This window comes from Rhinopithecus roxellana, chromosome 20 (genome assembly GCF_007565055.1).
Source record: "Rhinopithecus roxellana isolate Shanxi Qingling chromosome 20, ASM756505v1, whole genome shotgun sequence".
Lineage (NCBI taxonomy): Eukaryota > Metazoa > Chordata > Mammalia > Primates > Cercopithecidae > Rhinopithecus > Rhinopithecus roxellana.
The window spans coordinates 40,956,544-40,980,952 of NC_044568.1; the positions used below are offsets into that span (position 1 = coordinate 40,956,544).

The following is a 24,409-nucleotide window of genomic DNA, read 5'->3' on the forward strand; positions in this document are numbered from 1 at the left end:
GTCCTCTGACATTCCTGGTATCCCAAAGAATAGCAAAAAGCCAGTTTAAATATTATGTAACTTATTTTTTTAATGTGGACAGGGGACCTTACAATCACTAAGTTATTAAAAATGTGGATGTGCTAGAATTTGATATGTCTGGGAACATGGGAAGGGCTCACAATTGGAATCCCATGAGTTTCTGTTTTTCTCTACCCAAACCCATTCCAAAGCTGACTGCATTTGTACCATCTTACTTATTTTGGGGATTATACACCTCAGCCGCGTGAGATGGGGGTCAGCTCTTTATATAAAGGGAAACCAGACCAGGCCTAAAGCCCACCCCCTACCCTCACCCCTACATCCCTCTTCTGAAACTTAAAAACAGTGGGAATATAGGGAAGGGAACCAAATCTCATTAAAAATCTCATTAATTGTTCTCCCCATTACCCCACTGAATGGCCATACAGGCTAAGCTGAATAATGACAAAGTTGAAAGGACCAATACAGCCCCTTTTATAAGGGTTTTGAATGTTTTGCAAATGTATTGGTCCCTGTGTTGTATTTTGTAGCCTTTTCCCGGGCTTCAGCTCCCCTACTTCTTGTATGTGTATGCATACTGTAGCTAACCATTAAAGTCATGACACACACGAGTCCACTGTGCCTTTCTCAGTAGCAGCAGCCAGTGCTGGTGGTGAGGAGGAAAAGTGGACAGTCCAGCCTTGCAGACCTTGGGGCCATGGGGAACCATCAACTACCTGCTGAATGATAGGTCATTCCCACTAACTAAGCTGGCATGTTTAAGGAAACCATTTTTCTTCCTATTTCAACACTGGAAAATTGCTGGAGCAGGTTTCTCTGGTTAAACAGAATTTAAAATGCCCAGTTTTAATACCCCCAGGTATTTTGGTATTTTTTCTTTTTAAAGAAAATGAGTAGATGTGTATTTTAAAACTTAACCCACTTAAAATTTGCCTTACCTTTCATGACAAGTTTTACAGCCAGAGAGGACAAAACAGTTCAAAATTAAATAATTGAAGTCCTCTTTGAGTGATGTCTTAGGGTTTATTCCCTGAGGGGTGGTTTGTGCCACATAGAGTGAACTTCGGGTAACTGATCATTGAGTGCCAGTTACACAGCTTATTAAATCCAGTCTTTTAAATAAAGGTTAAGTGATTTCCTCAAACTAGACTTAAGATTTAAACCAGGGTCTACCCCCAAAGTCTATTATTAAATGCTGAAACACAACAAGACGACGTACTACCACCATATTTCCACTGGCTTTGGTTAAAACTGAGAACAAAATAGCTGTAACATGCTTTAACAATTAGCAGTGATTCCCAAGTCTGCTGTTCTCAATCCTAAAACACATCACCCTTACCTCAGTTTATCCTAGCACACCACCTTTGCTACTTTTCCTCTTGGTGTTTAATAAGAAAAAGATCCAAATTTCCCCCTTTTTCAAACATCAATGCGTACTAGCTTAGAATAAAAGTTCTTATTGCTGTTCCTTCAGGGAACAGGGAAACTGCTCACTTGTGTCAGTTCCAACAACTGATGTAAGATCATCTTCTGACCATAGCGAACCTGTAAGGCTTGCTGTTCCCTCCAGCTGAGTTTGGCATAGACTTCCTTATTACTGAGTAAATCTTGGTCAGTTTTTAAGTCTGTGGCATAGGTCTGTAAGGTCAATAGAACACTGTTTCGAAGCAGCTGTCTCCACGATGCTTTGAGCTTGGGAATATTTGTGATCGTCAGGCTGCCCTCTTCCCTTTTATTATCTCCCCCTCCATCCTGGTCTTTAAGCTCTCTGAACTCCTCAGCAGGCATGCACAGTACCTAGAAACAACCACAGGGCCCTTTAATTCGGATGTACTACTTTTGTACTTCCGAAATGATTCAGGAGATTAAACCCATCTTAGCATTTATTAAAAACCCCACATTTCCTCATCTTCTAGCTGTTTTGCTTTAAATACTTAGATTATCAGCATTAAATGGCCATTTTCAGCCCTTTACCTTTAGTGTGGTGATCAGCTCCTCTTCAGTTAGCACCTCCTCCCTCCCTATCACAAAGGCTCCTTCTTCCCCTACCATCTCCAGTTTGCATAGGAAATCCCAGCGCTCATACGCTAGGAGCCTTTCAGCTTCAGTTTTTGTTCCTGTAGATGAAATAGCAATGTGAAAGGCTCAGTACACCCAATGGCTCATTTTTTCTTTAGTCTGCCACCCAGTCTACAAAGTCAACTGCTATTTAGCAAAGCTGTTTTAACCTGAGGTGTGGGTATAGACACACCATCAGTGTCAAATATTGAGTTAACGATACACTCACCCTGTAATGCTGCCTCACGAACTGTCACCATCTGAATGTCAGCTGTGTCATCTGTGTTGTCAGGATATGGTTCAACAAAACCGTACATATGAATCAGTTGCCAGTTAGCCATTTGCCCATAAGTGTTGAAAATCTCATGGCCTTTAGGAATGGGCTGAGTGGCTACCATCCGAAGACAATTCTGAGGTGAAAGGGAGAAGCTGGGGCCATGCCTTTCACGGGCCAGCCCCATGAAGATTACTTCCACTTAAGAGCCTTTAGCAGGTGTAGTTCAGCCATGGGACTGATGCTGTTAGCTACCAAAGTTCTACCTTTAGTTCCTGTTAGACCCTGAACTGTGAAACAAAAAAAGGTTAGACTAACTTTAAAAGGCCAGCTTCATGTTTAAGTGGGTGGATTTCTGCAGTCCTCTTCAGCACTTAAAAAGTTGCTAGCTTTAAAAATGAAATCTTTGGCTGGGCGCAGTGGCTCACACCTGTAATCCCAGCACTTTGGGAGGCCAAGGTGGGTGGATCACCTGAGGTCAGGAGTTCCAAGACCAGCCTGGCCAACATGGCGAAACTCTGTCCCTACTAAAAAATACAAAAATTAGCCGGGCATGGTGGCGGGAGCCTGTAATCCCAGCTACTCGGGAGGCTGAGGCAGGTAGAACTGCTTGAATCCGGGAGGCGGAAGTTGCAGTGAGCTGAGATCACGCCACTGCACTCCAGCGTGCGTGACACAGCGAGACTCCTCCTCGGCGGTGGGGGATGAAACTTTCGCAGATCGAAGTGGGAAAGGAAAATGGAGGCAAGGATTAAGAAATAATCATACTTAATTAATTTTCCATCCTATAAATGGGTCATCTTTTCAGGCAACTTTCCGTATAGAACAGAGCTGGTATAAACACAGCTTTGTACCAGTTCTAGGATCATCTTAGACCTCTGGCCTGTGAATGTCCTCATCCCTACAAAACACGGAGACTATCACTGTTCCAGGCTGCTATCCACAGAGCCACACACAGTCTGGGCTCACTGATGTGATCAGCCAGCAGGGAATGAAACATGGCTATGCAGACCACCCAATCTCTAGCACTAAATAAATGATGATAGTATAGTTTATCAGAGGGTTAACCCCAACTTACTTTGAGGACTTTAAAATGTTTTGCATTCAAATGATTCTACAGTAGTAAGCACACCAGAAGTACATACAGGAGGAGCTGATTTCACCTCATTTTGTAGCACTAGTAAGAGAATGGAGCCTAAGACAATGGCTTGAATCATGCTCAGTGCACCAATAAGAACTCCACTCACCGCAGAATATTCTAAATTGGCATTGTGATTGGCTAAGTGGTTTAGTATGTCTGCAGCAGGCACCATCACTGGGGAGTTGGGCTCCTTTTCATCCTCCTCTTCTTCCAGTGGTTCCTGAAAGCTGCCATTGACAGAACCTGGCTAAGGCCCTGTCTTGGGTGAGGGACTGGGGGTGGATTTCACTGTTTTTCCCCTTTTGTCCCTCTCTACAGTTCTAAAGAAAAGGGTTCCGTCCTCAGAGGCTCCACCCACTGACCTATAGGCCATCACAACGGCCACGAGCTGATAGTAGAGTTCTAGGGAGCGAACCCTGAGGCTGAAGAGATCGGGGTGGGCTTCCATGAAGGGCAGCACGATGGAGTGGTACTCGCTGCGGATGTTGGCCAAATCCTTCTCCACGGCCTCAGGTACGCCTGTGCCCTGCAGCAGGCACCGGCGCTCCTCCTCTGGCCTGCAGGGACACCCACACCCAGGTTCCCTTCATCCCTTCACACACTTTACTGGGCAGGACTGGTGCAGGGGCGGGTGGCGGGGAAACTTCCTGCAGCAGGATACGGTGCAGGCGTTCCCCAACCCCTCCCAAAGTTCTCACCAGAACATCGGGTGCTCCAAGCTGCCCAGCTCCGGCCAGAGCGCAAAGTACGGCCTCCAGCGTGAGGCCGGGGCCTGAAGCTCGTGGAGGAGCGCCAGTAGCAGTGGCACCCAGCCCGACTGGCTCTGCAGCGCGCCTCGCTCTGAGGGAGACACAGGTGTGAGCGCCCCGGCGCGGCCTCGCGGGCCCGACCCGCCCAGCCCCAGAGCCCTAGCCCGCCGCCGTGCCCACCTCGCTCCAGCAGGCCGCCGATGGAGCAGGTGTGCTGCGACAGGAGCGCGGCCCGCGGTACCACGAACAGCAGTTCTCCGGCCTGCAGGCTCTCCCGGGCCACCATGCCGTAGCCGGCCACCGTGCCCTGCCGGCTGACCGCCACCTGAGCAGGAGGAGGGCTGGTCAGGGCAGCCCGCGCCCCGCCGCGGGTCCTCAGTCCGCCGGCTCGCTCGCTCACCTTGGGACTCAGCTCCAGCCCCACCCGCCGGCACCAGTTCAGGAAGCCGGCCACAGGATCCGGGTCGCCGCCGTCCACGTGCCCCGCCACCTGAGACAAGTGCGCGCAGTGACCATGCCCGGCCCCAGAGAGCCCGCTGGGAACGGCAGTAGACCGCGGCGCGCGCTTGGGTGGAGGTGGGGACTAGGGGAGGGGGGCGCGGGACCCGCGGGAGGGAGCGGAGGGGGCGCAGGCGCACGGCCCTAAGGGCGGAGGAGGGGTGAAGCGCGAAGGAGAAGGCTGGACCCCGCACCCGCCACTCACCCGTGGGCGCTTCGTCTGGGTCGCCATGGTCTGAAAGCGCGCCGCCCCGTGGGCCCCTGGAGCTCGCGGCCACTTCCGGCGTCTCTGGCCCCGCCCCGGCGCCGGAACCACGTGGTGCCTGTTTTGGCGTGCACGCTGCAGATTGCCCCGGCTTAGCGCTGGCTGGAATCGTTCCTACTGAAAACATCTTGAGTCCATTATCTCCAATTGCACTTGCGCGGTCCGAGTGCAGAAGGAGCGTCCCGTGCCGCTTGGAGCCTGGTTGTAAGCCAGGTACAACCCTGGCCTTTGGTCTGTCCCCGAGGGCTGAGGCTTCTTGCGGTCTGGGTGTAGGAACAAAATACGGTTTCTGGATCGGAAGCCGAGGGTCTGGCGGCCGGCCGGTGGTGAGCGACGCATCTGGGCGGCCAGCGACCTCCTGATCTCGACCCCTTGTTACCGATGGCCATGGAATCGTTTTACTGGTGGTATGCTTTCAGAGCAGTTTTCGTGTGTGTTTCCGCATAGCGTGGCCTAGAGGGCTCCTGGATCTAGAATAGATCCTCTCTGCCCTTATTTGCCAGTACCTCCTCGTTTTTTAGTCTACTGCGTAGCACGTGGTGGGTTTTATTAGCTGACATGGTAAGGACTCAATATCTACCTATTGGGCAAATAAATGAATAAAACAAATGGTGGTTAAACCTGGGGAAGTAGCATGCTGTTAAATTTAAGAAAATGAGGCTGTGAATATAGAGGTTACAGGAATGGGTTTTGAAACCAAGCAATGCCGGAGCTCAACATTGTTTTTGTTTTTCTCTTTTTTGGGGAGGTGGGGAGACGGAGTCTCGCTCTGTCGCCCAGGCTGGAGTGCGTGGTGCAATCTCGGCTCACTGCAACCTCCACCTCCCGGGTTCAAGCAATTTTGCCTCAGCCTCCTGAGTAGCCGGGACTACAGGCGTACGCTGCCACGCCCAGCTCATTTTTTGTATTTATTTTTAGTAGGGTCGGGGTTTCACCGCGTTGCCCAGGCTGGTCTTGAACTCCTGAGCTCAGGCAATCCGCCCGCCTCGGCCTCCCAAAGTGCAAGGATTACAGGCGTGAGCCACCGCGCCCGGCCTGGTCTATTATTAAGGCAGATCCTTTTTCCTGAAGCTTAGTCTCCTCACCTGCGAAACTAAGACAATACCTACCCTGTAGGATTAATGTAAGGATTGGTATGTTGACTAAAGAAAAAATATTAAGCTTTTAAATAATTAAAATTAGTTTGATTTAGAAGCCTGTAGCCCAGGAGTAATCTTGTGAGGCTGCTGTAACAGGGTATTTTAGTTTAGGTTATATGTAGTTGAAGATTTAGTATGTGTAAAATCATATCAAAGTTTAGGGATAAGTATATCTGGTTATAGATTGCAGAAGTATAATCATTAACCCTGTCAGACATGATTGTATGTTTAGGAGAAGGCAAAGAACAGGTCATTTATCTTTGAAGGAATGTAGTGACTCAGTCAAGAGATTTGGAGGGCAGGGGTGTTTTGTTTTGTTTTTAAAGCATTTTTTTTCTGGAGAGCTGTATTTTTTGTTTTGAGACAGAGTCTCACTCTGTCACCCAGGCTGGAGTGCCGTGGCATGATCTCCGCTCACTACCACCTCTGCCTCCCGTGTTCAAGAGATTCTTCTGCTTCAGCCTCCCGAGTAGCTGGGAATACAGGCACGTGCCACCACACCCGGCTAATTTTTCTATTTTTAGTAGAGATGGGGTTTCACCGTGTTGCTCAGGCTGGTCTTTAACTGCTGGCCTCAAGTGATCTGCCCGCCTCAGCCTCCCAAAGTGCTGGGATTACAGGCTTGAGCAACCGCACCTGGCTGAAGAGAGCTGTTATTTTGTCACAGAGTCAGGGGTTTAAGCAGAAATTAGCACATAAGGCTTTTAATGTTTGTCACACTCTCCTCTCACTGGTAAAATAATGTGACATATACTGGAAATAGAAAGATGGGTGGAGACCATCCTCTCCTAGCACCCTCACCCCAAACCAAGCAGCACCAGCAGCCCCTGCCCAAACATTCTGTCGCTCCAAAAGCTTCCCACGATGGGCATGGCATCACCACACTGGAATTCTTAGGTTCTTTATTAGTTTTTCAGCACAGTTAACTCTTTCTACGTTGACTAGAGTTTTGTTTTACATTTTGTCATCTCATGACAGCAGCCACCAGAATACACAGAATTAGGCTCTTTGTGCGGAGAAGAAAATAATAAACATTAAAAGTTCACCTTGACCAAAGAGACAACCTCCAGAGGACCACCACACATGGGAGGACCCAATGTACACACACACACACACACACACACATCTATATATATAATGTATAGATATTTATAGATATTTCATCTGGAAACAGCAAAAAACAAAAAAAATTCCAAGATTTGCAGTGCTATCTACAGTAAGAGGGATGAATTCTACCAGCTTTCAACCAGTCACATTCAGTATTCAGAAGAAGCACATGAGGGGGTAGAACTCGGCACAAACTAACACACCACCAGGCTAGTCATGGCTTAAGATTACAGAAGGGGGGGTGATGTGTGTAGAGGAAATACGCATGTAGGTGTCCTCTCAGCCTCAGAACACACGCCGCAACCCTCCTCCTCCACAGCCCTTCATGTTTTCATTGCTCTCTCCCCTCTGTTTTGAGGTTTGTGACCATTGGTTTAGGGTCTGAGACAAATGGCTCTGGTTTCTGGGCTGCAGGATGCTATGGGGTAAGGTGGGTGGATGGGAAGCATACAACACAGTCCTGGGCTTCAGGGGACAGCAGGGGGCTGGGGTGTGGGGGAAGCCTTTCTCCTCTACCTGGCTCTTGTTCATGTCCAGAATCATCAGCCCCCAGTAAGCCCCAGCCCCGGGGGCTATGGGGTATGGGACTGTGGAACTCTCGCTGCCTTGGGCCAGTTGACTGAATAAACTCTCTCTTCCTTAGTGATGCTTCCGGGACACGCTGGCACAGCCTGGCCAGAGCTCTGCGGGAAACACCACACTGCTGCTGATGGCGTTGCCCTCTGGGGAAACTGGGGGCAAAAAAGGGGTCTCCAGGAACTCAGCTACCCCTGCCTCTGGCTACCTGCGGGCTCCCAAAGGCAGTCACCACGAAGTTCTCAGGGCACACATGCCACACATGGGCTCTCTCTTCCTTCTCCCTCACCCCCCGTCAGGTCACTGTGGGGACAGAGGACCAGGCAACTTCTGCCTCTGGGAGGCCTTGGCTCAGAAATGGGAGAGGGCCAGGAGGTGGCAGAGTGTGGGCTGGAAGGGACAGTCTGTGGGGTTCCTGCCCTTACGGTTCTCCATGTTCTGTCTTCCTTGGGCAGAGAAACCCCCTGATGCCCCTGCCTGCCTGGCCCTACAGCACCAGCTGGGCCCAGAGAGCACCAGGAAAGTGGCTGCCTGGTCCGAGCGCCCCCTTGTGGCTATTGTCCAGATGATTGTCACGAGACAGAAACGGGTGTGCTTGGAGAGTGGGGGAAGGGGTCTCCCAGGGCCCCCACGCCAGTGCCTGAGCTGGCCCTGCACCCCTGTGGGCCCAGTAACCACCCTCTCGAAGCCTCTCCCATCTGCAAACATGCCTGCCCAAGGGCTCACCCAGGAATGGCCTGGATCCTTAGAGAATCTCCCTCCCTGTGGCCCTGCCCTCCTGTGCCTGGGCCGCAGGGAGTGAGATGAGAGGGGTCAAGTCGGCCAAGTTACCATGGAGAGTGAGATGGGGTGGGGAGGAGTGAGCCCCTCAAAACACCTGGAGACTGTTCCGCTGAAGGATCTAAGAGCCCCTCATTTTTTTCAAACAGAACCCCATTTCCTCCCCTTTGCCCTCACAAAAATAAACTAAAGGGAACATGAGCCGGCGCAAGGATGGCGGTGGGGCCTCGACGTGGGCGGACAGGTGGGCGTCGTCAGCGGGATCGAGGGCTTCAACAGGACACCTCCATGGTGTGGTTGACCTGGCCCAGCCCCTCGCTGCTCTCCGAGTGGGTGCAGGCCTGTGGGCGGCTGCCATCCACCGAGCTGGCACTGGTGAGGGATGCAGTGCGGGAGCGTGCCAGGCGGGTCATGCTAGCCGAGGGCACTGTGGACAGAGACAGGGTGGGCCTGAGGACTGGTGGGCAGTGCCAGGCGCCTCTGGTGGGAAAAGTAGGCTGCAAGCAAAGCGGCTAGCGAACCGTTCCTCGAAGGCACAAAGGGCCCCTCCCGAGCCAGGAGGCTGGCGACAGCTGTCGGGCCGGGGGCATGCAGGGCCAGCGACAGTGAGTGGTCCTAGGGGGCTGTGGCCAGCAGGGCCCTCTCAAGCAGCTGACCAGGCAGCCCTGAGCAGCTGGTGCAGGGAGGTGCTGGGTTTCCAGCTGTGCCTCCCTCGAGGATGCCGGTGGAGAAGTAGGACTGCTTCTGTAAAGGAGGATACGAAGCGGTGGTCACCCTCAATTCAGACTCTGCCCTTATTCGGAGTTTTACAAGCAAGACTTGCGGGCAGCAAACTCTATCCTGAACGCTCCTGGCCACCTCCGGCTCAGGCAGGGCCAGACCTGGGCTCTACCTCTAAGGAGGGTCTGTTTCCAATCCCCAGAGCTCTGGAAGCCACGCAGCTCATGACAACCTAGAAGCAAGACTGCTCTGCAACCCAGCCAACCTAGAGGCCAAGTCTGCAGAAAAACAAGAATCTGTGGGGTTTCTGAGTTGAACAGGACACAAGAAGATTCCAAACCACAGCAAGATGCAGCCTGGCTGCAGCAGGAGCGGGGGAGGGGGAGGCTGGGCGTCCATGCATCAGGGGAAGGGCTATGTGGCTACCTGCTCCTCCACTCAGCCTTCGGTCCTTCAAGTACGCAACTAAGAGAGAAGACAGAGCCAGAGAGGGGGCGGGGTGGGGGAGACACAACACAGTGAAGAGCGTGGTCCACTGAGGCCAGGGCATTGAGATGAGCCGGAGAGATGGGACAAAGGGCAGGCACAGAGAGGCTGGGGGCAGGGTCAGAGGCTCCGGAAGCCCACTTCTGCCTGCCCGCCCACCCAGCAGTGGTCCCCAGAAGGATGTCTGGCCCAAGGAAGCCCTGACAACCGGTGGGGTGCTTATCCCCTCACCATTCTGCTGGGCCTCAGTCTCCTGTGTACAGAACTGGGGAGGCCTGCCCCCTCTGTGCCTCTCCCAGCTCGGCTGCCTGGTGGAGTTTCTCCCCAGGACCCTGAGAACGCATCTCAGCGCCTGACAAGGTTCCTCCATTCACCTCACAAATGCTTGCTGTGCCCTGATCCCAGCCTCTGCGCTCCTGCGGAGCCCCTCTGTGGGCCCCAGGGCTCTGCCCTGCTCCAGAGAGCACTCTATTCCTGGGTGTCCTCCCCAGCCTTCCCACAGGCCGCCCCCTGTTTGCCCTGGAGATACCAGCTCCAGAGGCTGAAGTCTGGAGGGCAATAAAAAACAAACTGAGAAGAGGAAGTTTGCCTCCTGGCATTGGGGAGCTGGAAACAGGTATGTCTTAGAGGGAAGGGGAAGTCGAGGAGACACACAAGGGGGGTGTGTGTCTGTGTGTGTGTACCTGGTTCTACCTCAGACCCAGATTTTCAGATCTGTCAACTCAGGTTCAGCTGCTTTCAGCTCTCTGAATGCCCAGGCGGCCCCAATTGCCTTCCCTGGTCCCAGGCTCCAAGCCCACTCCTATGACGCCCCGGGTGCAGCCACCAGTTGTTTCAAAAGGCCTTCTCAGGTGCCGTAGGCCCAGCTCTGACCCCAAGCCCTGGGGCACATGAGGGGAGTGTGCCTCACCCCCAGACAGGCTTCCCTGGCTGGACCCCCAGCACAGAGAGAAGAGTCTCTTCCCCCAGTATGCCCAGCACTGCCATCAGAACAGTGCGCCAAGTCCTCCCTAAGGGCAAAGGGGAGCTGGGCACAGCCTGGGATGCCCAACTTGCAACTCAGGTGGCATCTGTGGGGCCCAGCATCCGGGGCCCAGGTCACACAAAACTATGCCTGTGGGCTCCCCAGTACCACCTGACACCACGTGCCAGCCCTGCAAACAGGAACCCCACCCCAGCACTGCCTGCCCACTGGTCTCTAGGTGTGGAGGGGTGGAAATGTACTCACTGTAGCCCATGCCTTGCAGGAAGTATTTGAAGGCTTCAGTCAGCTTCCCTGGCTGCGGAGGGCAGGACAAGCACATGGTTTCACTGGCTGCCTAGGATTAGCGGGGAGGGTAGGGGCTTCCCCCACCCCATAGAGGTAAAGGCAGGAGGGCCAAAAGTCTCACCTGTGTGACCTGGGGCAGCCCTCCGGAGTCTGCCATCTGCAAGGGAGAAAGTGGGGTGACTTGAGCAGGGCCCTCACTCCAGGACAAGCTCCCACCTGACTGGGACCCCAGGCAAGCCCCTCCCTGAGGTTGGGCCCATGCTAGGGAAGCTGGCCTAGGGCTGGGGAAGAAAGCCTCACCTTCAGGAAGGTTGTGGTGGTCGGGTCCAGTTTGGAGTTGCACTCCACCTGGGGACAAGGAGCCAGCTTCAGCAACAGCCCCTGCTCCTCCCCACCCCTGTTGCTAAGGCAGGTTTGATGCCCCAAGCTGGGGAGGAGAGGGGGTGCAGGGAGGCAGAGGGAGACCCAGCACCTGTGACAGGCTGCTTCTCCCAGGCTTTCTTCTCCCAGGGCTCCCCACGTTCTTGGAGACCAGTTTAGCAGCCCCCCTGAAGGTCCTGGGACCCTTGGAGCCCACTCACAACTGCTAGGAGTGGGAGTCAGGCAAAGGCTGGGCTGCCGTGGTGGGACTGGCCTGGGAAAAAGTCCTGGGGCCCTCAGCAGTGAGGTGAAGGGTGCCGAGGGTCTGAGAGAGACTGGGTAGAGGGGGCTGGCACAGCCCACCACCGCACTCTTCCAGGACCTCCCAGTGGGCACGGGAAAGCCTGGTATTTCCAGGGAGCACGGGGCTGCTTGGGCACTTCTGGACCCTGCAGCTTCCCAGCAGCTCTGTGCTAATGGGGCCTCACAGCCCCAGGCCACCTGCTCCCAGACTTCCAGCACGAGGGGTGACACATGGCCCCCAAACGTAACAGGTGCAGGTGATGGGGAAAGGGAGACTGTGCCGCTGTATGCATTAATGATTTATAATGACTCAATCACATTTCAGAAAAAAGAGATCGTAGGCCCTGGGCCTGAGGTAGGTAGGGACCAAGTTGGGGCTGTGCTGCTGGGGAGGGAAGAGGGGACCTTCTGATGGCCCAGCCCTGGCCCCAGCCCTCCCCATTTCCAGGCCTCCCCTGCCAGAAGGATGGGGGCTATGGCAGATGTAAGGCTTGGCAAGACTGTGGGAAAGTGGACGAGAAGCCCACCATCCACTGCCGGCCCTGGAGGCTCCCCTGGTCTGGGTCAAGAATTGCCCCTGCTGGACAGGGGCCATGAGCCCCGCACCCCTACCTACCTCACACCCCCAGTGAGCCCACAGCCCCTCACTCACCACCCCGTCCTCAGCAGGTGCATTATCCCCGACCACCAGCATCACGGGGCAGCTGCAGATACAGAGAAAAAGGGCTGTCTGGCTGGGCCACGGGGGCAAAGGCCGGGGCAGGCCAGAGGGCCAGGAGGCACTCACCGGAGCGTCTTGGCATTGAGCACTGTTCCAGGCCGGTTAATGTCCAGGTCTCTGCGGCTGTGGGGGAGGGGGAGGGGAGGGGCAGAGGTGGGCACCCCAGGACAGGATGAGGGGCATCCCAAGCCCAACACTGCCAACTGGTAAAGCAGGGAGGCATGGACCTGCTCTACATAAATGAACTGGAGGCCCCCTATGCATGGCTTTTTGGACTCCCCAGCACATACCAGGTGGGCTCTCAAATTTTGCTCTCTATCCCCCTCAGAGCCATGGGTACCGCCACCTGTGCTGTGGGAGTTTCTGCTACTGGTCTATTGGACCATATGGGATGGCAGGCCCTGGGTCTCTTTATTCTCTATTGTTTTCCTAGCACCATGCACACAGCAGGTGCTTAGTATTTATAGAAGAATGAGAAGGAGGGCAGGTGAGTGAGGGGGCCTGGCCACCTCCCTGCAGGGCAGGGCAGCCCCTAAAGGGGGCTCCAAGGAGCAAAGCTTGCAAACCACAGGCTCATCCGACCTCTTCCCCATTTTGCAGACGTCAATATCAAGGCTGGGTTACTGCAGTCAGGGATGTCACCAACACCCCCAACACTCCCACGCAGGGAGCCCCCAGGGGAGGAGGGAAAGTGGAAGAACCCAAGGCCCGGAGTCTGAAGACCTGTTCCCCTCTGCCCCTCACAGGGTGTGACCTTGTGCAGGAAATGACCTCCTTTGAAGCCCAATATCGTGCCCATCTACAAACCAGGGCAAGGGTGTTGCCTGCCTGCCTCCCTCAAGGGGTAGTGTGCAAGGGCCCCCACTGGGGTGTGCTGGGTCCCAGGGCTGCTGACCCCACCCGCACCTGTTGTACATGTTCCAGAAGAGCTGCAGGTTGGCCTGGTTCACCACGTTCCCAATCTGCTGCCGGTAGCTCTGCACCAACTCTGTGTTGTTCACTAGCTCCTCCTAGGCCCAGGGGGATGGATGGGGGCGTGCAGAGGAGCAGACAGAGGGACGCAGGCTCAGAGGGGGCCGGCAGATGTCACTGCCAGAGTGGCCCTCGCCCCATTCAGCAGGCAGGGGAGAGGGAGTGTTGGCAAGTAGGAGGTGGGGCCTTGGGAGGGGATGACTGTCTTTCAGATGCCTCAGCATCATGGAGATGCGATCTGGAGTGAGCCAGGTCAGATGCCAAATACACCCGCCTGCCTCCTGCCAAGCCAGGAGGGGCAAATCCCAGAGTGCCCAGATCTGCAGAAGCCCCCGCCCCCTTACCTGGCTGAAGAGGTGGGAAAGCACCGTGTCGGGTAAAGTGCTAGTTAGGCCGGAGAGCTGCAGGGAGCAGGGCGCCAGCGTGAGTGCCACCCCTCGCCCCACCCTAGGTACACCCACCCCATCCCTGGTCACCACACACACCTTGGTGGCAGCCCAGTCTATCCAGCCTTTGCCGTTGGGGTCGATGTTCACCAGCACCAGCCCCTCCACCAGGTCGGGAAAGATGAGCTGCAGTAAGAGGGGAAACAGGGCTGGGCGAGGCCGGGATGGGTGCAGACGGCAGAAATGCTCTGTAAAGTCTTCAGGGTGCCGCTGGTCAGCCGCCCGGCTGCAGCTGGGTCCGTGCATGCACACCCGTGTCCAGATGCCCCTGCCTGTCCTCCTCTCACCCAACCCTTCACAGTTCTTGGATTTATTTAGAATCTCTATCATTGTTTCCACCCCTACACACACACACACACACACACACAAACACACACACACAAGCTCTTTCAACAGAATCAGCTGTTAATATATTTTTGAAGATGGTGCTATTGCAAAATTGACTATTAAGCATCTTAAAATCTTAAGCATGTTGTTTTTTTGCTTTTATAGAAAATGAAGCCCCGGCCAGGCGCCATGGCTCATGCCTGTAATCCCAGCACTTTGGGAGGCGAAGGTGGGCCGATCACCTGAGGTCAGGCATTCGAGACCAACCTGGCCAATATGGTGAAACCCTGTCTCCACTAAAATACAAAAATTAGCCAGGTGCAGTGGCATGCACCTGTAGTCCCAGCTACTCAGGAGGCTGAGGCAGAATTACTTGAACCAGGGAGGTGGAGGTTGCAGTGAGCCGAGATCATGTCACTGCACTCCAGCCTGGGTAACAGAGCAAGACTCCATCTCAAAAAAAAAAAAAAAAAAAAAAAAAGAAACAAAGAAAATGAAGCCCTCATGATATAAATTAAGAAAAAAAATCAATCTTTTCAAAGCCTATTTTGCCTTAGGCATTGCAAAATAGGTATTTTCTCTTCAACTGTTAGACCACGTTTAAAGAAAAACAGCATAGCCACATCAAGCTTGTCTAGGGTGGCAGGGAATGGCCTCCAGTTAACAAAATGATTAAGTGCTGACATTGCAACTGGAGTTGAAAATTCTTGGTCATTTCTTTTGAAGTAGGAAATGTCTTGGATCCTGAAAAATTAGTTTTTTTTTTTTTTTTGCTTGTTTTTAGAGATGAAAAGCTTGTGAATTCCTGTCCAACAATGATGTTTTTGAAATGTGCCTTCTTTAAACCTCCCAACCACAATAAAATTTTTTGCTAAAAAAATTATTCATGTTGAAATACCATGGCAATTAGTGAAGGATGATCCTTATTTAGTGGCTAGAGCAGAAGTTAGTTGTATAGTTTGTTGCTACTAGAAATTCTGGCTTTGGATAATAGTTTAAGCAAGTTATAGTTTGTAGTCTCTTGAGAAAACCATATGGAGAAAGGAACCTCTTTTTAAAAAAAGTTAATTTCCCTGGAGGAAAAAAGAAAAAAGAGGTTTTCTACATAAAGAAGAGGTGGGAGGAGGAGAAGCAAGAGCAGAGACAGTTCCTCAAGGCTGAAGGGTTCCCCCGGTCCCCACCACAGGGAGATCCCTGGCTTGCCCGGGTGTTTGGGGTAATGGGGGCATGGGGAGACTCACTGCAAACTTGGCCAGCACATAGGCTCCGGCACCCACTCCGATGCCAATCACGTACTTGAACCTGGTGCAGAACAGGCTGGTCACTCTAGGGCTAGGGGTGCCATTTCCCATACATGTCACCCAGAGCAGGCCCTGCCCACAGCCTGAAGCCCTCAGCTGAAGCCAGGTGGCTCTGCAGTCGGGGTAGGCACCCCTGGGCCCTAGCACTCACCCGAAATGCTGCACCACGCTAGGGAGCATGGCAGCCAGCTGCTCCATGGAGGGGAACTGGTACCTGCAGGCAGAGCAGGAGGTCAGGGCCCAGGTGTGGCCTGGGGTGCAGAGCTGGAAACAGGCGGAGGGGGCTCCGGGTACCTACCCCTGTGGAAACTGCGACGCCCCCACCTGTTGTCCAGGGGCATCCACGTGACACACCACAAAGTGCTTGGTGATCTCCTGCATGTCCTCGAAGTTGAAGAAGGTGTTGAAGCATAGTTTGTCTGCAAAGACACACCTCCACTATGGCTGAGCAGAGGGGCCGGGGGACTGGAAGGGAGGCCAGGCCCCCAGAGGGCTCACAAGGCAGAAGTGTCAGCCTTAGGTCCATCAGGGAAATGGAGGCCCGGAGGGCGAAGGCAACAGAGCTAAGCGCGAGTGGGATTGACAGGGCCCTGTGGGGAGGGCGGGGGCCTCACTGCTGATTGGAGGCAGAGGAGGGCTGACTGAGGCTGGGCTGCACTTACGGTTGAGGCCCACATCGTGGTAGGTGAGGATGGCTGGGCGGTTCCCCTTGGGGGAGCCCCGGATCACCACGTGCAGAAGGCCGTAGGGCGTCTCGATGTCGTGCTCCTGGAGGGGAGAGACCGTGCTGGACACTGTGGGCAGCCCCGCTCCTGGCTCCTCTGGGGAATGAGGTGGTGCAGCCTGGTGCCTGTCAGGCATGTGGTAGAACCCCTGCTTGGGGCATCCTGTTCACCCCGAGAAGCCCCCAGAGAGGACCGAATGGATGGAACACCCCTTCTTAGGACTGTTCAGAGAGACAACATGAACTGGTCTGCGTGGGGAAGTTCTGGTCCTCTCTGCAAACCAACCAGCAGTTTGTGCCGTCACTGTCCTCGGCCCTTGAGGGTCCAAGCAGGCCTTTTTTTCTCCATCTTGCAGCAGCCCCTCCTGGGCAGCTCTGCCTCCCCAGCCCAAGTCCCTCTCACACTCAGAAATCTCAGGCACTTCCTGCTGCTGCAGGGGAACAGCCTCAGTGGTCCTGCCTGGAATCCTCAGTAAACACCCCATGTCAGCCAAGCCTAGCCCCGACCCCTACACTGCCCCTGGCTCCCACTCTAAGGCTCTTGCACATGTGGTTGCTTCCACCTTGAACGCCCTTCTCTGTGAGCCCAGCATCCCCAAGGGCTCCCTTCAGGCAGGCCCGGGTCACACCCCCGTCCCCATCTCCTCTAGAGGCCTTCTGCAGAGCCTGCTCTGGGATCCTCTTGAGTTCACACCTTTGGTTTTGCTGCTCAAGGTCATTACTTCCTCAGGAAGACCTGGCTCTACCCCTACTTGTGAATCTGAGCATGTCACGTTACTTCTCTGCTGTGCCTCAGCCTCTCCATCCAGAACCACCTCACAGGGACATTGCGAGAACCAGACAAGCCAACGTCTGTGGAGCATTTAGCACTTGGAGAAAGCCCCGGAAAGGGGGCTATTATGCTAGGGCAACCCTAGGCCTTGGGGAGATGCCCTCCTCATTGGTCCCTTTGCAAACTGATCATTCTTAGACACTTGGATGGGCAAACTTCAAGAGGGGCCGTCTGAGCTGAATAAACAGATCCTCTCTGCATCATCGTGAGCCCTGGGAACCAGGTGAGTGGCCCAGTGAGTTGGAGGTAGGGCTGTGGTCAAGGACATGAAAGAAACATCAAGTGACTGAGCACCTACTGTGTGCCAGGCTTCCTGCACGTTACCTAAGAGACAGGAACCCTTGTCCCTGTTTTGCATATGAGGATACTTTGGTTTAGAAAGAACCTGACTGAATTCCTGCCTCCAAATGGGAAAGGAGATTTAGACAGCAGGAGACAGCTGCTCAGGGGCCGGCATTAGTGGATCTGGTCTCAGAGGACAACTGTCCAGGCCTATGTCTCCAGTATGGAGTGACAAGCTGGCACCAACCTGGTGGCCAAAGGCTCTACCCTGGGGGCCAGGTTTTGGCTTGCAGGCCCTGTTTATTTCCCTGTTGTCCTCCAGGAGGGCCCTGGTAATAAGCCTTAGGGTGAGCCATGCAGCTCAGGGGATGAGGAGGCCACACCAGGGCTGAGAGGGGACAGACCACAGAGTCCCTCCCATCCCAGGCCTGTCCTTTCTCGGGGCCCATCAAATCCAGGAACACTTCCCAGTCACACTTTTCTCATTTACTTGCCACATAGACCCAAGCCATAGAGGAGGAAATTGAGGCTGGGAAAGAGGAATGACTTGCCCAAGGTCAATCCCAGAGTAGGGAGGGTGGGCCCTGCCAGGTGCCAGTCTCAGGGGCCAGGGCGGTGTACTGAAGGCTGCATGTTCACAGGAGATCAGGTTCCACCCGAGGGAGCTCCTGACCAGGCAGCCCCTTCACAGCAACCTGTGAGTTCTCTCAGCTCTGGAGGGTGGGACTGCAGAACAGCTGCAATGCGCCTCCTGCTGCATAAAGGACAGTTATCCTCCCGGGTTCAGACGTCAAGAGCCCAGGGCGGTGTCTTCTAAACCCAGATCCGCAGCCTGCGAGTCAACGTGAGGGGTGCAAGGGGTGTCTGCCCTCCGCTGCTGAGCAGGTCCCGACTGTCTCCTCCCACCCCTGGTGTGGCCGCCCCTGTCCCCATCCCTCTGAGGTGACGTGATCAGACCCTACTAGGGCTCATCTCCCAGGATGGGAAGGGCTGGGGCTGGGCCTGGGCGTCGCCGGGCTGCCTGTCCTACAAAGCCCAGTGACTTTCGCTGAACCCTGCTGCCCACCTCCCTAACGCCTTCTCTGACCCTCTGCGGGGAGCTCAGGACTCAGTTCAGCCAGATCGAAGCCAAGCATCCCCGTCCCTTGGAGCACTGCGCAAGGGCAGCGCCCCAAGGGCCACAGTGCGGTGCACTCTGAGGCGCCCAACCCTCAGGGCCGAGCACTCCCATTGGCTCTGGGTGACGTCAGAGCCGGCCCCGCCTCCAGGTGGGCGCAGGCGGGAAGCACTGCGGCAGCAGGGAAGGGGGCTGTGGCGGCTCCTCTCGGCCTGTTCGTCTCCCCTCGCCTGTGACCTTGAGCACTGCAGGGGAGGGGGGTGCTTTTGAGCCGGGCTTTGGGCCGGTGTGGGAGTTGGTGGTGGTGGTGCTGTGGTTCGGCCTGTCAGCCGCATCAATAATTCAGGGGACAGGGTCTGCATGGACAGGCAGGTGCTGACGTCGTCGTCGCCTCGGGGCGTGCGGGGTGACCTATGGTCTGCGGAACCGGCAGGGCAGGCGTGTGGGGCCCGGGGGTGGGGGTGAGTCTGCCCCTGCCTCTCCCTCCTGAGAAAGAAAGGAGCCGGGGTACCTGATGCCCCGGCGAGAGGAGGTGCCCTGGGTTCCACCTGGGGTCCCCTAGCCCTGCCAGCTTCACGGCTCCAGCGTTGCCTTCCCCCACCTACAAAATAAGGCACGCAGGCAACCCCTCCTCGTTCCTCCCCAGCAGGGACCCCTGCCTGAGGCTATCATTCCTGTGTGGCCCAGTCCTCCTTGCCTCTGCCCGGCTGGCGCAGCAGAGCCCTGGGAACTGTGAGGCAACTCCTAAGGAAAAGGCTGCCTGTCCTTCCCATCACACCGGCACAGCCGTCCAAACAAGCTAGACGGCCGCCCACTCGGACGGCAGCCCCTGCACGCACAGACCCCGCACGCACGCACACTGGGTACACAGCCTCGGGGGCTGACCAAGGACCCCCCGCCCCCTGGCCTGATGGCCCCAGGCACCACCAAGGCAGACATCATCCAAGCGCACACCAGAGGGCACACGGTCAGTGGGACGTGCAGGCACTGGCGCCCGGGTCCACACGGCAATGCAGCCAAGTCAGACTGTGGCTTCCACGTTCCATTTCCTGCAGATACGTCACCCACCCCCCACCCACACGCTCCCCCTAGCCCCTGCTATGGGCTCTGACTAGCAGCTGCCCCCAGCCACTCCTGCAAACAGGATCACCAGGGAGCCTGGAGCCCTCTGGCCGTGTCTCAGTGACCCCAGGGTGAGGCTATTGAAGGCAGGGCTGCCACCAGATGTGGGCTGAGGGGGCACTTCCTCCCTGCAGTGGGTCATAAGGATGCACCATCCTCCCGGCCCACCTCGCTGCCCGTAGCGCTCTCACTCACCCCATCCCAGCACTCCGGCATCTTGCCGAGGGAGGGAACCCGCCTCTACCAGGAAGGACAAACAAAGGCCTGAGTCACTCGGGTCCAGAGGGCGGGGACAGCTTGAGTGGGAGATGGTCGGCTCTGTGATGGGGCACAGCTCCTGGGCCATTTATACAGAGATCCTGGCCCAGCCTAGCTGGCCCCTCCTCCCTGCAGGGTTTCTGAGCAGTGACTCGCTTGCCCGGAGCCCCGGCTCCCAGATTGGCTGCTGGTAGACAAGCCTGGCTCCAATTGGCTTCTGAAGTCCTCCTTGCCCCAGCCCTGTCACTGCTCCTCCCACCCCAGCCACATATCATCCTTGATGGTCCCCAGCCCCTGCATCCGCCCCCAGCACACAGGCACATGCCAACAGCTGTAGCTCATATAGGATCCTCCAAATACAGGAGCCGAGGTCACATGTACAAACTCACCCATGTCAGGTGCACACAAGGTCCTCACGGACATGCACAGCTCACCAATGCGGGGCAGGGCAGCATGCATGGGCACTGCTCAGACAGCTACAGCCCTTGACCTACACCTTGGGGAGTATGGAGGGCCCGAGAGGGCCCCAAGCCCAGGATCTTGGGGACCAGACCCCCAGGCCCAGCCTCCCCATCAGGAAGGTTCCATCGCTTAACCTTGAGGAGGCCTGGGAAGCTGCTGCTTTCTGGGGCAACTTGGGTTATCACCCTGCTTCAAAGAGCTGCTCCTCCACCCACCAGGGATTTTCTCCCACCTTGCCCACGCAGATGCAGGGGGCTTCCCCACACACTGAAAGTGGAGTTTAGGGGCCAGGGGCCCTGGGCAGATAGCAGGGCCAAGGGTATGGTCAGGCACACACCAGCTCTGTCCTCCCCACCCTCACCCTGCTGACAGGGGCTCCAGGCCACCAGGGAGACGAAGCGGGGCTAGGAGGCGCTTCTTGACATTGACATGCCCACCTCTTGTAGACCCACTAGGCCCTCGTTCCCAGAGGCAACCAGTTTGGGGCTTGGCTCTCGGGTCTCTGGGGAGCACACCACTAGGGCTATCTCAGGCTCCGTGCCCTATCCTCCTGGGAAGCAAGGATCTGGGTGGGGAGCTCAACCGAGGTCTGCAGGTGGAGTGAGCAGAGGAGAATAAAGGCCAAGAAGTGCACGGGAGGAGAGGAAATAGGCCAGGGAGAGGAGCAGAGGAGGGGGCCCAAGGCTGGGAGAGCAGGAGCCACAGAGAGAAGGGGGATGCTGCGTGCCTGTGCTCCCAAATATAATCCATGAGGATTATATGTATTATCCTTGCAACTGCCTGTGCAGTAGGCACCGCTGTTTCTTCCATTTACATATGGAGGTTCAGAGAGGTTGACTGACTTGCCCAAGGTCACACAGCAAAGAAGCGGCAGACCTATGAGTGGCACCAGGGTTTGGCTGGCAAGACCTGAGCCTAACTTGTCTGGCCACTATAACTGCACAACTGCCAGAAAAGAGGCCAACAGTTTGGAGAGGCACACAGACTGCCCCATTTCTCTCCTGCCAGGCCTGGGCAGGGGTGGGATCAGGGCACAGAGCCTAAGATAGTCCTAGTGTCCTACTCCCCAGAGACCCGAGAGTCAAGCCCCAAACTGGCTGCCTCCAGGAACGAGGGCCAGGTGGGTCTACAGGAGATGGGCATATCAACGTCAGTAGCTGCCTCCTATCCGGCTTCCTCTCCCTGTCTTGCTGAAGAAGGAACACACCACTGACCCCAGCCCATGCTGACAGCCCTGCATGCTGGGCCGACTGCCCTTAGAGAAAGTGGTCATCTCCTCATCTCTGGGTACCTGGTGACCTGGTCGACACCTGTTATGTACACTATTGCTGGCCATGTCCTCTGCCTGGGGGCACCTACTCCATCTCTCACCTCTCACTCTGGAGACCCAGGGCAGACTGATAGGCCCTGTGCTCCCCGGGGCAGCAGGGAAGTACAATGGGGAGTCCCCCTGGCCCATCACCTCCTGGCTATGCTCTCCGTTTCTGCAGCCACTGTGGCACAGGAAGAGGCTTGGAAAACAGGCACAGCCCTGCCCTCTGTTCTGCCCACAAAGCCCTCCCATGTCCCCCAAAGCCCCACCCAATCCTATGCCCACTCCAACCTCTGACCCCTGAGTGGCCTCTCCCCACCTTTGGACCCAGGTGACAAGCTGAACTGCGACACTGCCCACTCCAAGCCACAGCCTCCATGACTGCTCAGCTCACTGCCTACAAACCCACTGACCTGAGTTTAAGTCCCTCCTGGCCCCCTATTAGCTGGGTGACCTTGGGCAAGACTTTTTTTTTAACCTCTCTGTGCCTCAGGCTTCTAACTGTAAAGCAGGGACTGTGTGCCTTTCTCACCAGCCTGCTGTGAGAATCAGAAAAAAACTGCACAAATCACTCCAGATCTGACCCCACCCCTGCCCAGACCCTGGTAAGGGAGAAATGGGGCAGTCTGTGTGCCTCTCCAAATTGTTGGCCCTTTTTTCTGGTGGTTGTGCAGTCATAGTGGCCAGACAAGGTAGGCTCAGGTCTTGCCAGCCAAACCCTGGTGCCACTCATAGCTCTGCCACTTTTTTGCTGTGTGACCTTGGGGAAGTCAGTCAACCTCTCTGAGCCTCCATATGTAAATGGGAGAAACAGCAGTGCCTACTGCACAGGCAGTTGCAAGGATAATACATATAATCCTCATGGACCTAGAGAAGGGATGAGGAAACTGAGAGATGGAGACGTTAGGTAATTTTGTCACTTGGCTAGTAAGCAGCGGCAGCTACTAGTACCTCAGCACTCTGGGTGGGCCTGAGGTCTCAGAATCAAGAGTGGTGAACACTATGTTCAAATGTCCTGTAGGTGACAGTCTTTCTTTGAGCACTTTACCCATTATCTCTCTTTATCCCTCTTTTTTCTTTCTTTTTTTTTTTTTTGAGACATGGTCTTGCTCTGTTGCCCAGGCTGGAGTGTAATGGTGCAATCTCTGCTCACTGCAACCTCCGCCTCCCGGGTTCAAACCATTCTCCTGCTTCAGCCTCCCAAGTAGCTGGGACTACCAGCACCTGCCACCACACCTGGCTAATTATTGTATTTTTAGTAGAGACGGGGTTTTATCATATTGGCCAGGCTGGCCTCAAACTCCTGACCTCAAGTGATCCACCTGCCTCAGCTCCCAAAGTGCTGAGATTACAGGTATGAGTCACCGCGCCCAGCCTTTATCCTCTTTTTGGAAAATACTTTTTATTTTAAGTATGGAAGGCTTCACGAATATGTGGGTCATTCTTGTACAGGGGTCATGCCCGTCTTCTCTGTATCACTCCAATTTTGATATATGTGCTGCTGGGGCAAGCACTCATTTTGTCTCTTAATACCCTCTTTACAAATGAGGCAAATAAGGACAGAGAGGTTTGGTAATCTGCCTAACGTCACACAGCTAGTGGGCACAGAGCTAGGAACCACATCCAGGCAGTTTGGTGCTAACTCCACACTCTAGTGGTCATTCGTCACGGTCAGCTGAGTGTCCATATGAGGGGCCCGTGGACACCATCGCCTTAGAGACACTCGGGAGGTCCGTGCTGCCTGTCTCCGTGAAAATGCGGTGGATGAGTGGAGTGACTTGGGCTGGAGGTCACATGCTTGGAAGTGGCGGGGCCAGAACCTAGGTCTGTCTGGCTCATGTTAGTCCCTCTGCTACACTACCTCCCCCACTGGCTGCCCCCACAGAGGCAGGGGACAGTGACAACGCCTGCCATGGTGAGCAGGAGATAAAATCCCTGCCAGGCCTTGGCCCAGATAACAACCATCCATTCCTGTGGCTGCTTTTCTAAAACAAAAAACGAAAAAAATGCTGCCTCCATGTGGTGTGATAGGAGTGGACAGGAAGGTGCCTTTTAACGCAACCTGCCTTTTACCGAGCAAAGATCCTGAGAACCGGGGTCCCACATACCCCGGGCCCCGCAACTCCAGGGCTGCAGCTCAGAGGGCTCGGTGGGCTTCACAGCAGCAGTTGGGCACCCAGAGGTGTGGCGGGGTCTCCTCCGCAACTCCAGGAATGCCCTCTGCCTGTCCCCCACACCATAGGCCTGTGTGCTGGGGCTGGCATCAGCACTGTTGGTGTCAGCCTCCCATGCTGTGGGATCAGTGTGTTGAGGCACTGGCTGGGTGCTCTAGGATTTTACTTGGCCAACCGCTTCCTCCAGGGCCCATTTGCCTGCATGGCCCATCCTCATTTGCAGCATGGAGGACAAAGAAAATCCCCTGGTGAGCCTGCCCTGATCTCCAGTTGTCCCTTTCCACCAGCCTGGGCCGGCTCCCGACCACTTCCCTCCCATCCCTCCTCCTGGGCTCCCGTTCACTCCCTGCTGTCGGAACCCCAGCCTCTCCTTCCAGCTCCAGAGCCCTTTGTGCTTGGAGATGGCATTCCCGGGGGATCTGAGCACATGTACACTGGCTGCCCTGAAGTCTCCCCTCTCGTCCTTGAAGCAGCACGTGACCGAGGGACCAGCACACAGGCCCAGATTCTCACACTGATCCTCACGTTGCTCCCAGTGGGGGAGGAGCCAACAGGCAGCCCTGCCTCCGTGTCACCCCTGCGTCCAGACCATGTAGCTGGTGCTGTCACGGG

The 24,409-nt window shown here is 55.3% G+C and overlaps 2 protein-coding genes and 1 non-coding gene across 18 annotated transcripts in view; all 3 read right to left on the reverse strand.

The window, feature by feature from the left end:
- Positions 1 to 50: 50 nt before the first annotated feature.
- On the reverse strand, positions 51 to 5,092 carry SETD6 (SET domain containing 6, protein lysine methyltransferase). 3 transcript variants are annotated; one of them, XM_010378196.2, is made up of 9 exons: positions 4,947 to 5,091; positions 4,644 to 4,733; positions 4,424 to 4,568; positions 4,193 to 4,334; positions 3,857 to 4,051; positions 3,601 to 3,721; positions 2,309 to 2,489; positions 1,996 to 2,138; positions 51 to 1,818 (listed from the first exon to the last, which is right to left on the reverse strand). In XM_010378196.2, exons 1-9 carry the CDS (start codon positions 4,971 to 4,973, stop codon positions 1,492 to 1,494), a joined length of 1,371 nt encoding a protein of 456 aa, XP_010376498.1. In that variant the 5' UTR covers positions 4,974 to 5,091; the 3' UTR covers positions 51 to 1,491. The 3 variants fall into 3 exon arrangements, with proteins under 3 accessions (XP_010376498.1, XP_010376497.1, XP_030780662.1); XM_010378195.2 differs by having other exon boundaries at positions 4,424 to 4,733; positions 4,947 to 5,092; XM_030924802.1 differs by lacking the exon at positions 4,644 to 4,733 and having other exon boundaries at positions 791 to 1,818; positions 4,947 to 5,077.
- Positions 5,093 to 6,835: 1,743 nt separating this feature from the next.
- Positions 6,836 to 24,409, reverse strand: part of NDRG4 (NDRG family member 4) — a 52,667-nt gene continuing 35,093 nt past the window's right edge. For 4 of the 14 annotated variants that reach the window (XM_010378184.2, XM_010378188.2, XM_010378183.2 and 1 more), the window contains 14 exons: positions 16,177 to 16,282; positions 15,813 to 15,933; positions 15,666 to 15,728; positions 15,455 to 15,515; positions 13,926 to 14,012; positions 13,785 to 13,841; positions 13,375 to 13,478; positions 12,535 to 12,591; positions 12,400 to 12,451; positions 11,385 to 11,432; positions 11,206 to 11,241; positions 11,043 to 11,094; positions 9,755 to 9,793; positions 7,031 to 9,035 (listed from right to left, as the gene is read on the reverse strand). In XM_010378184.2, coding sequence (XP_010376486.1) covers positions 8,881 to 9,035; positions 9,755 to 9,793; positions 11,043 to 11,094; positions 11,206 to 11,241; positions 11,385 to 11,432; positions 12,400 to 12,451; positions 12,535 to 12,591; positions 13,375 to 13,478; positions 13,785 to 13,841; positions 13,926 to 14,012; positions 15,455 to 15,515; positions 15,666 to 15,728; positions 15,813 to 15,933; positions 16,177 to 16,282 — 1,038 coding nt within the window. In that variant the 3' untranslated portion in view covers positions 7,031 to 8,880. The other 10 variants (XM_010378178.2, XM_010378176.2, XM_010378186.2 and 7 more) reach the window with 8 other exon arrangements.
- Positions 23,031 to 23,137, reverse strand: LOC115895407. Its single transcript, XR_004055603.1, has one exon. It is a non-coding gene; the product is annotated as a U6 spliceosomal RNA (small nuclear RNA).

Excerpts from the sequence above, each read along its gene's own strand:
- SETD6 (XM_010378195.2), bottom strand. The coding sequence starts at position 4,973 with ATGGCGACCCAGACGAAGCGCCCACGG. Across the intron at positions 4,734-4,946 it reads CCCAGACGAAGCGCCCACGG|GTGGCGGGGCACGTGGACGG; the intron begins GTGAGTGGCGGG and ends CACTTGTCTCAG. Across the intron at positions 4,335-4,423 it reads CGGCGGCCTGCTGGAGCGAG|AGCGAGGCGCGCTGCAGAGC; the intron begins GTGGGCACGGCG and ends TGTCTCCCTCAG.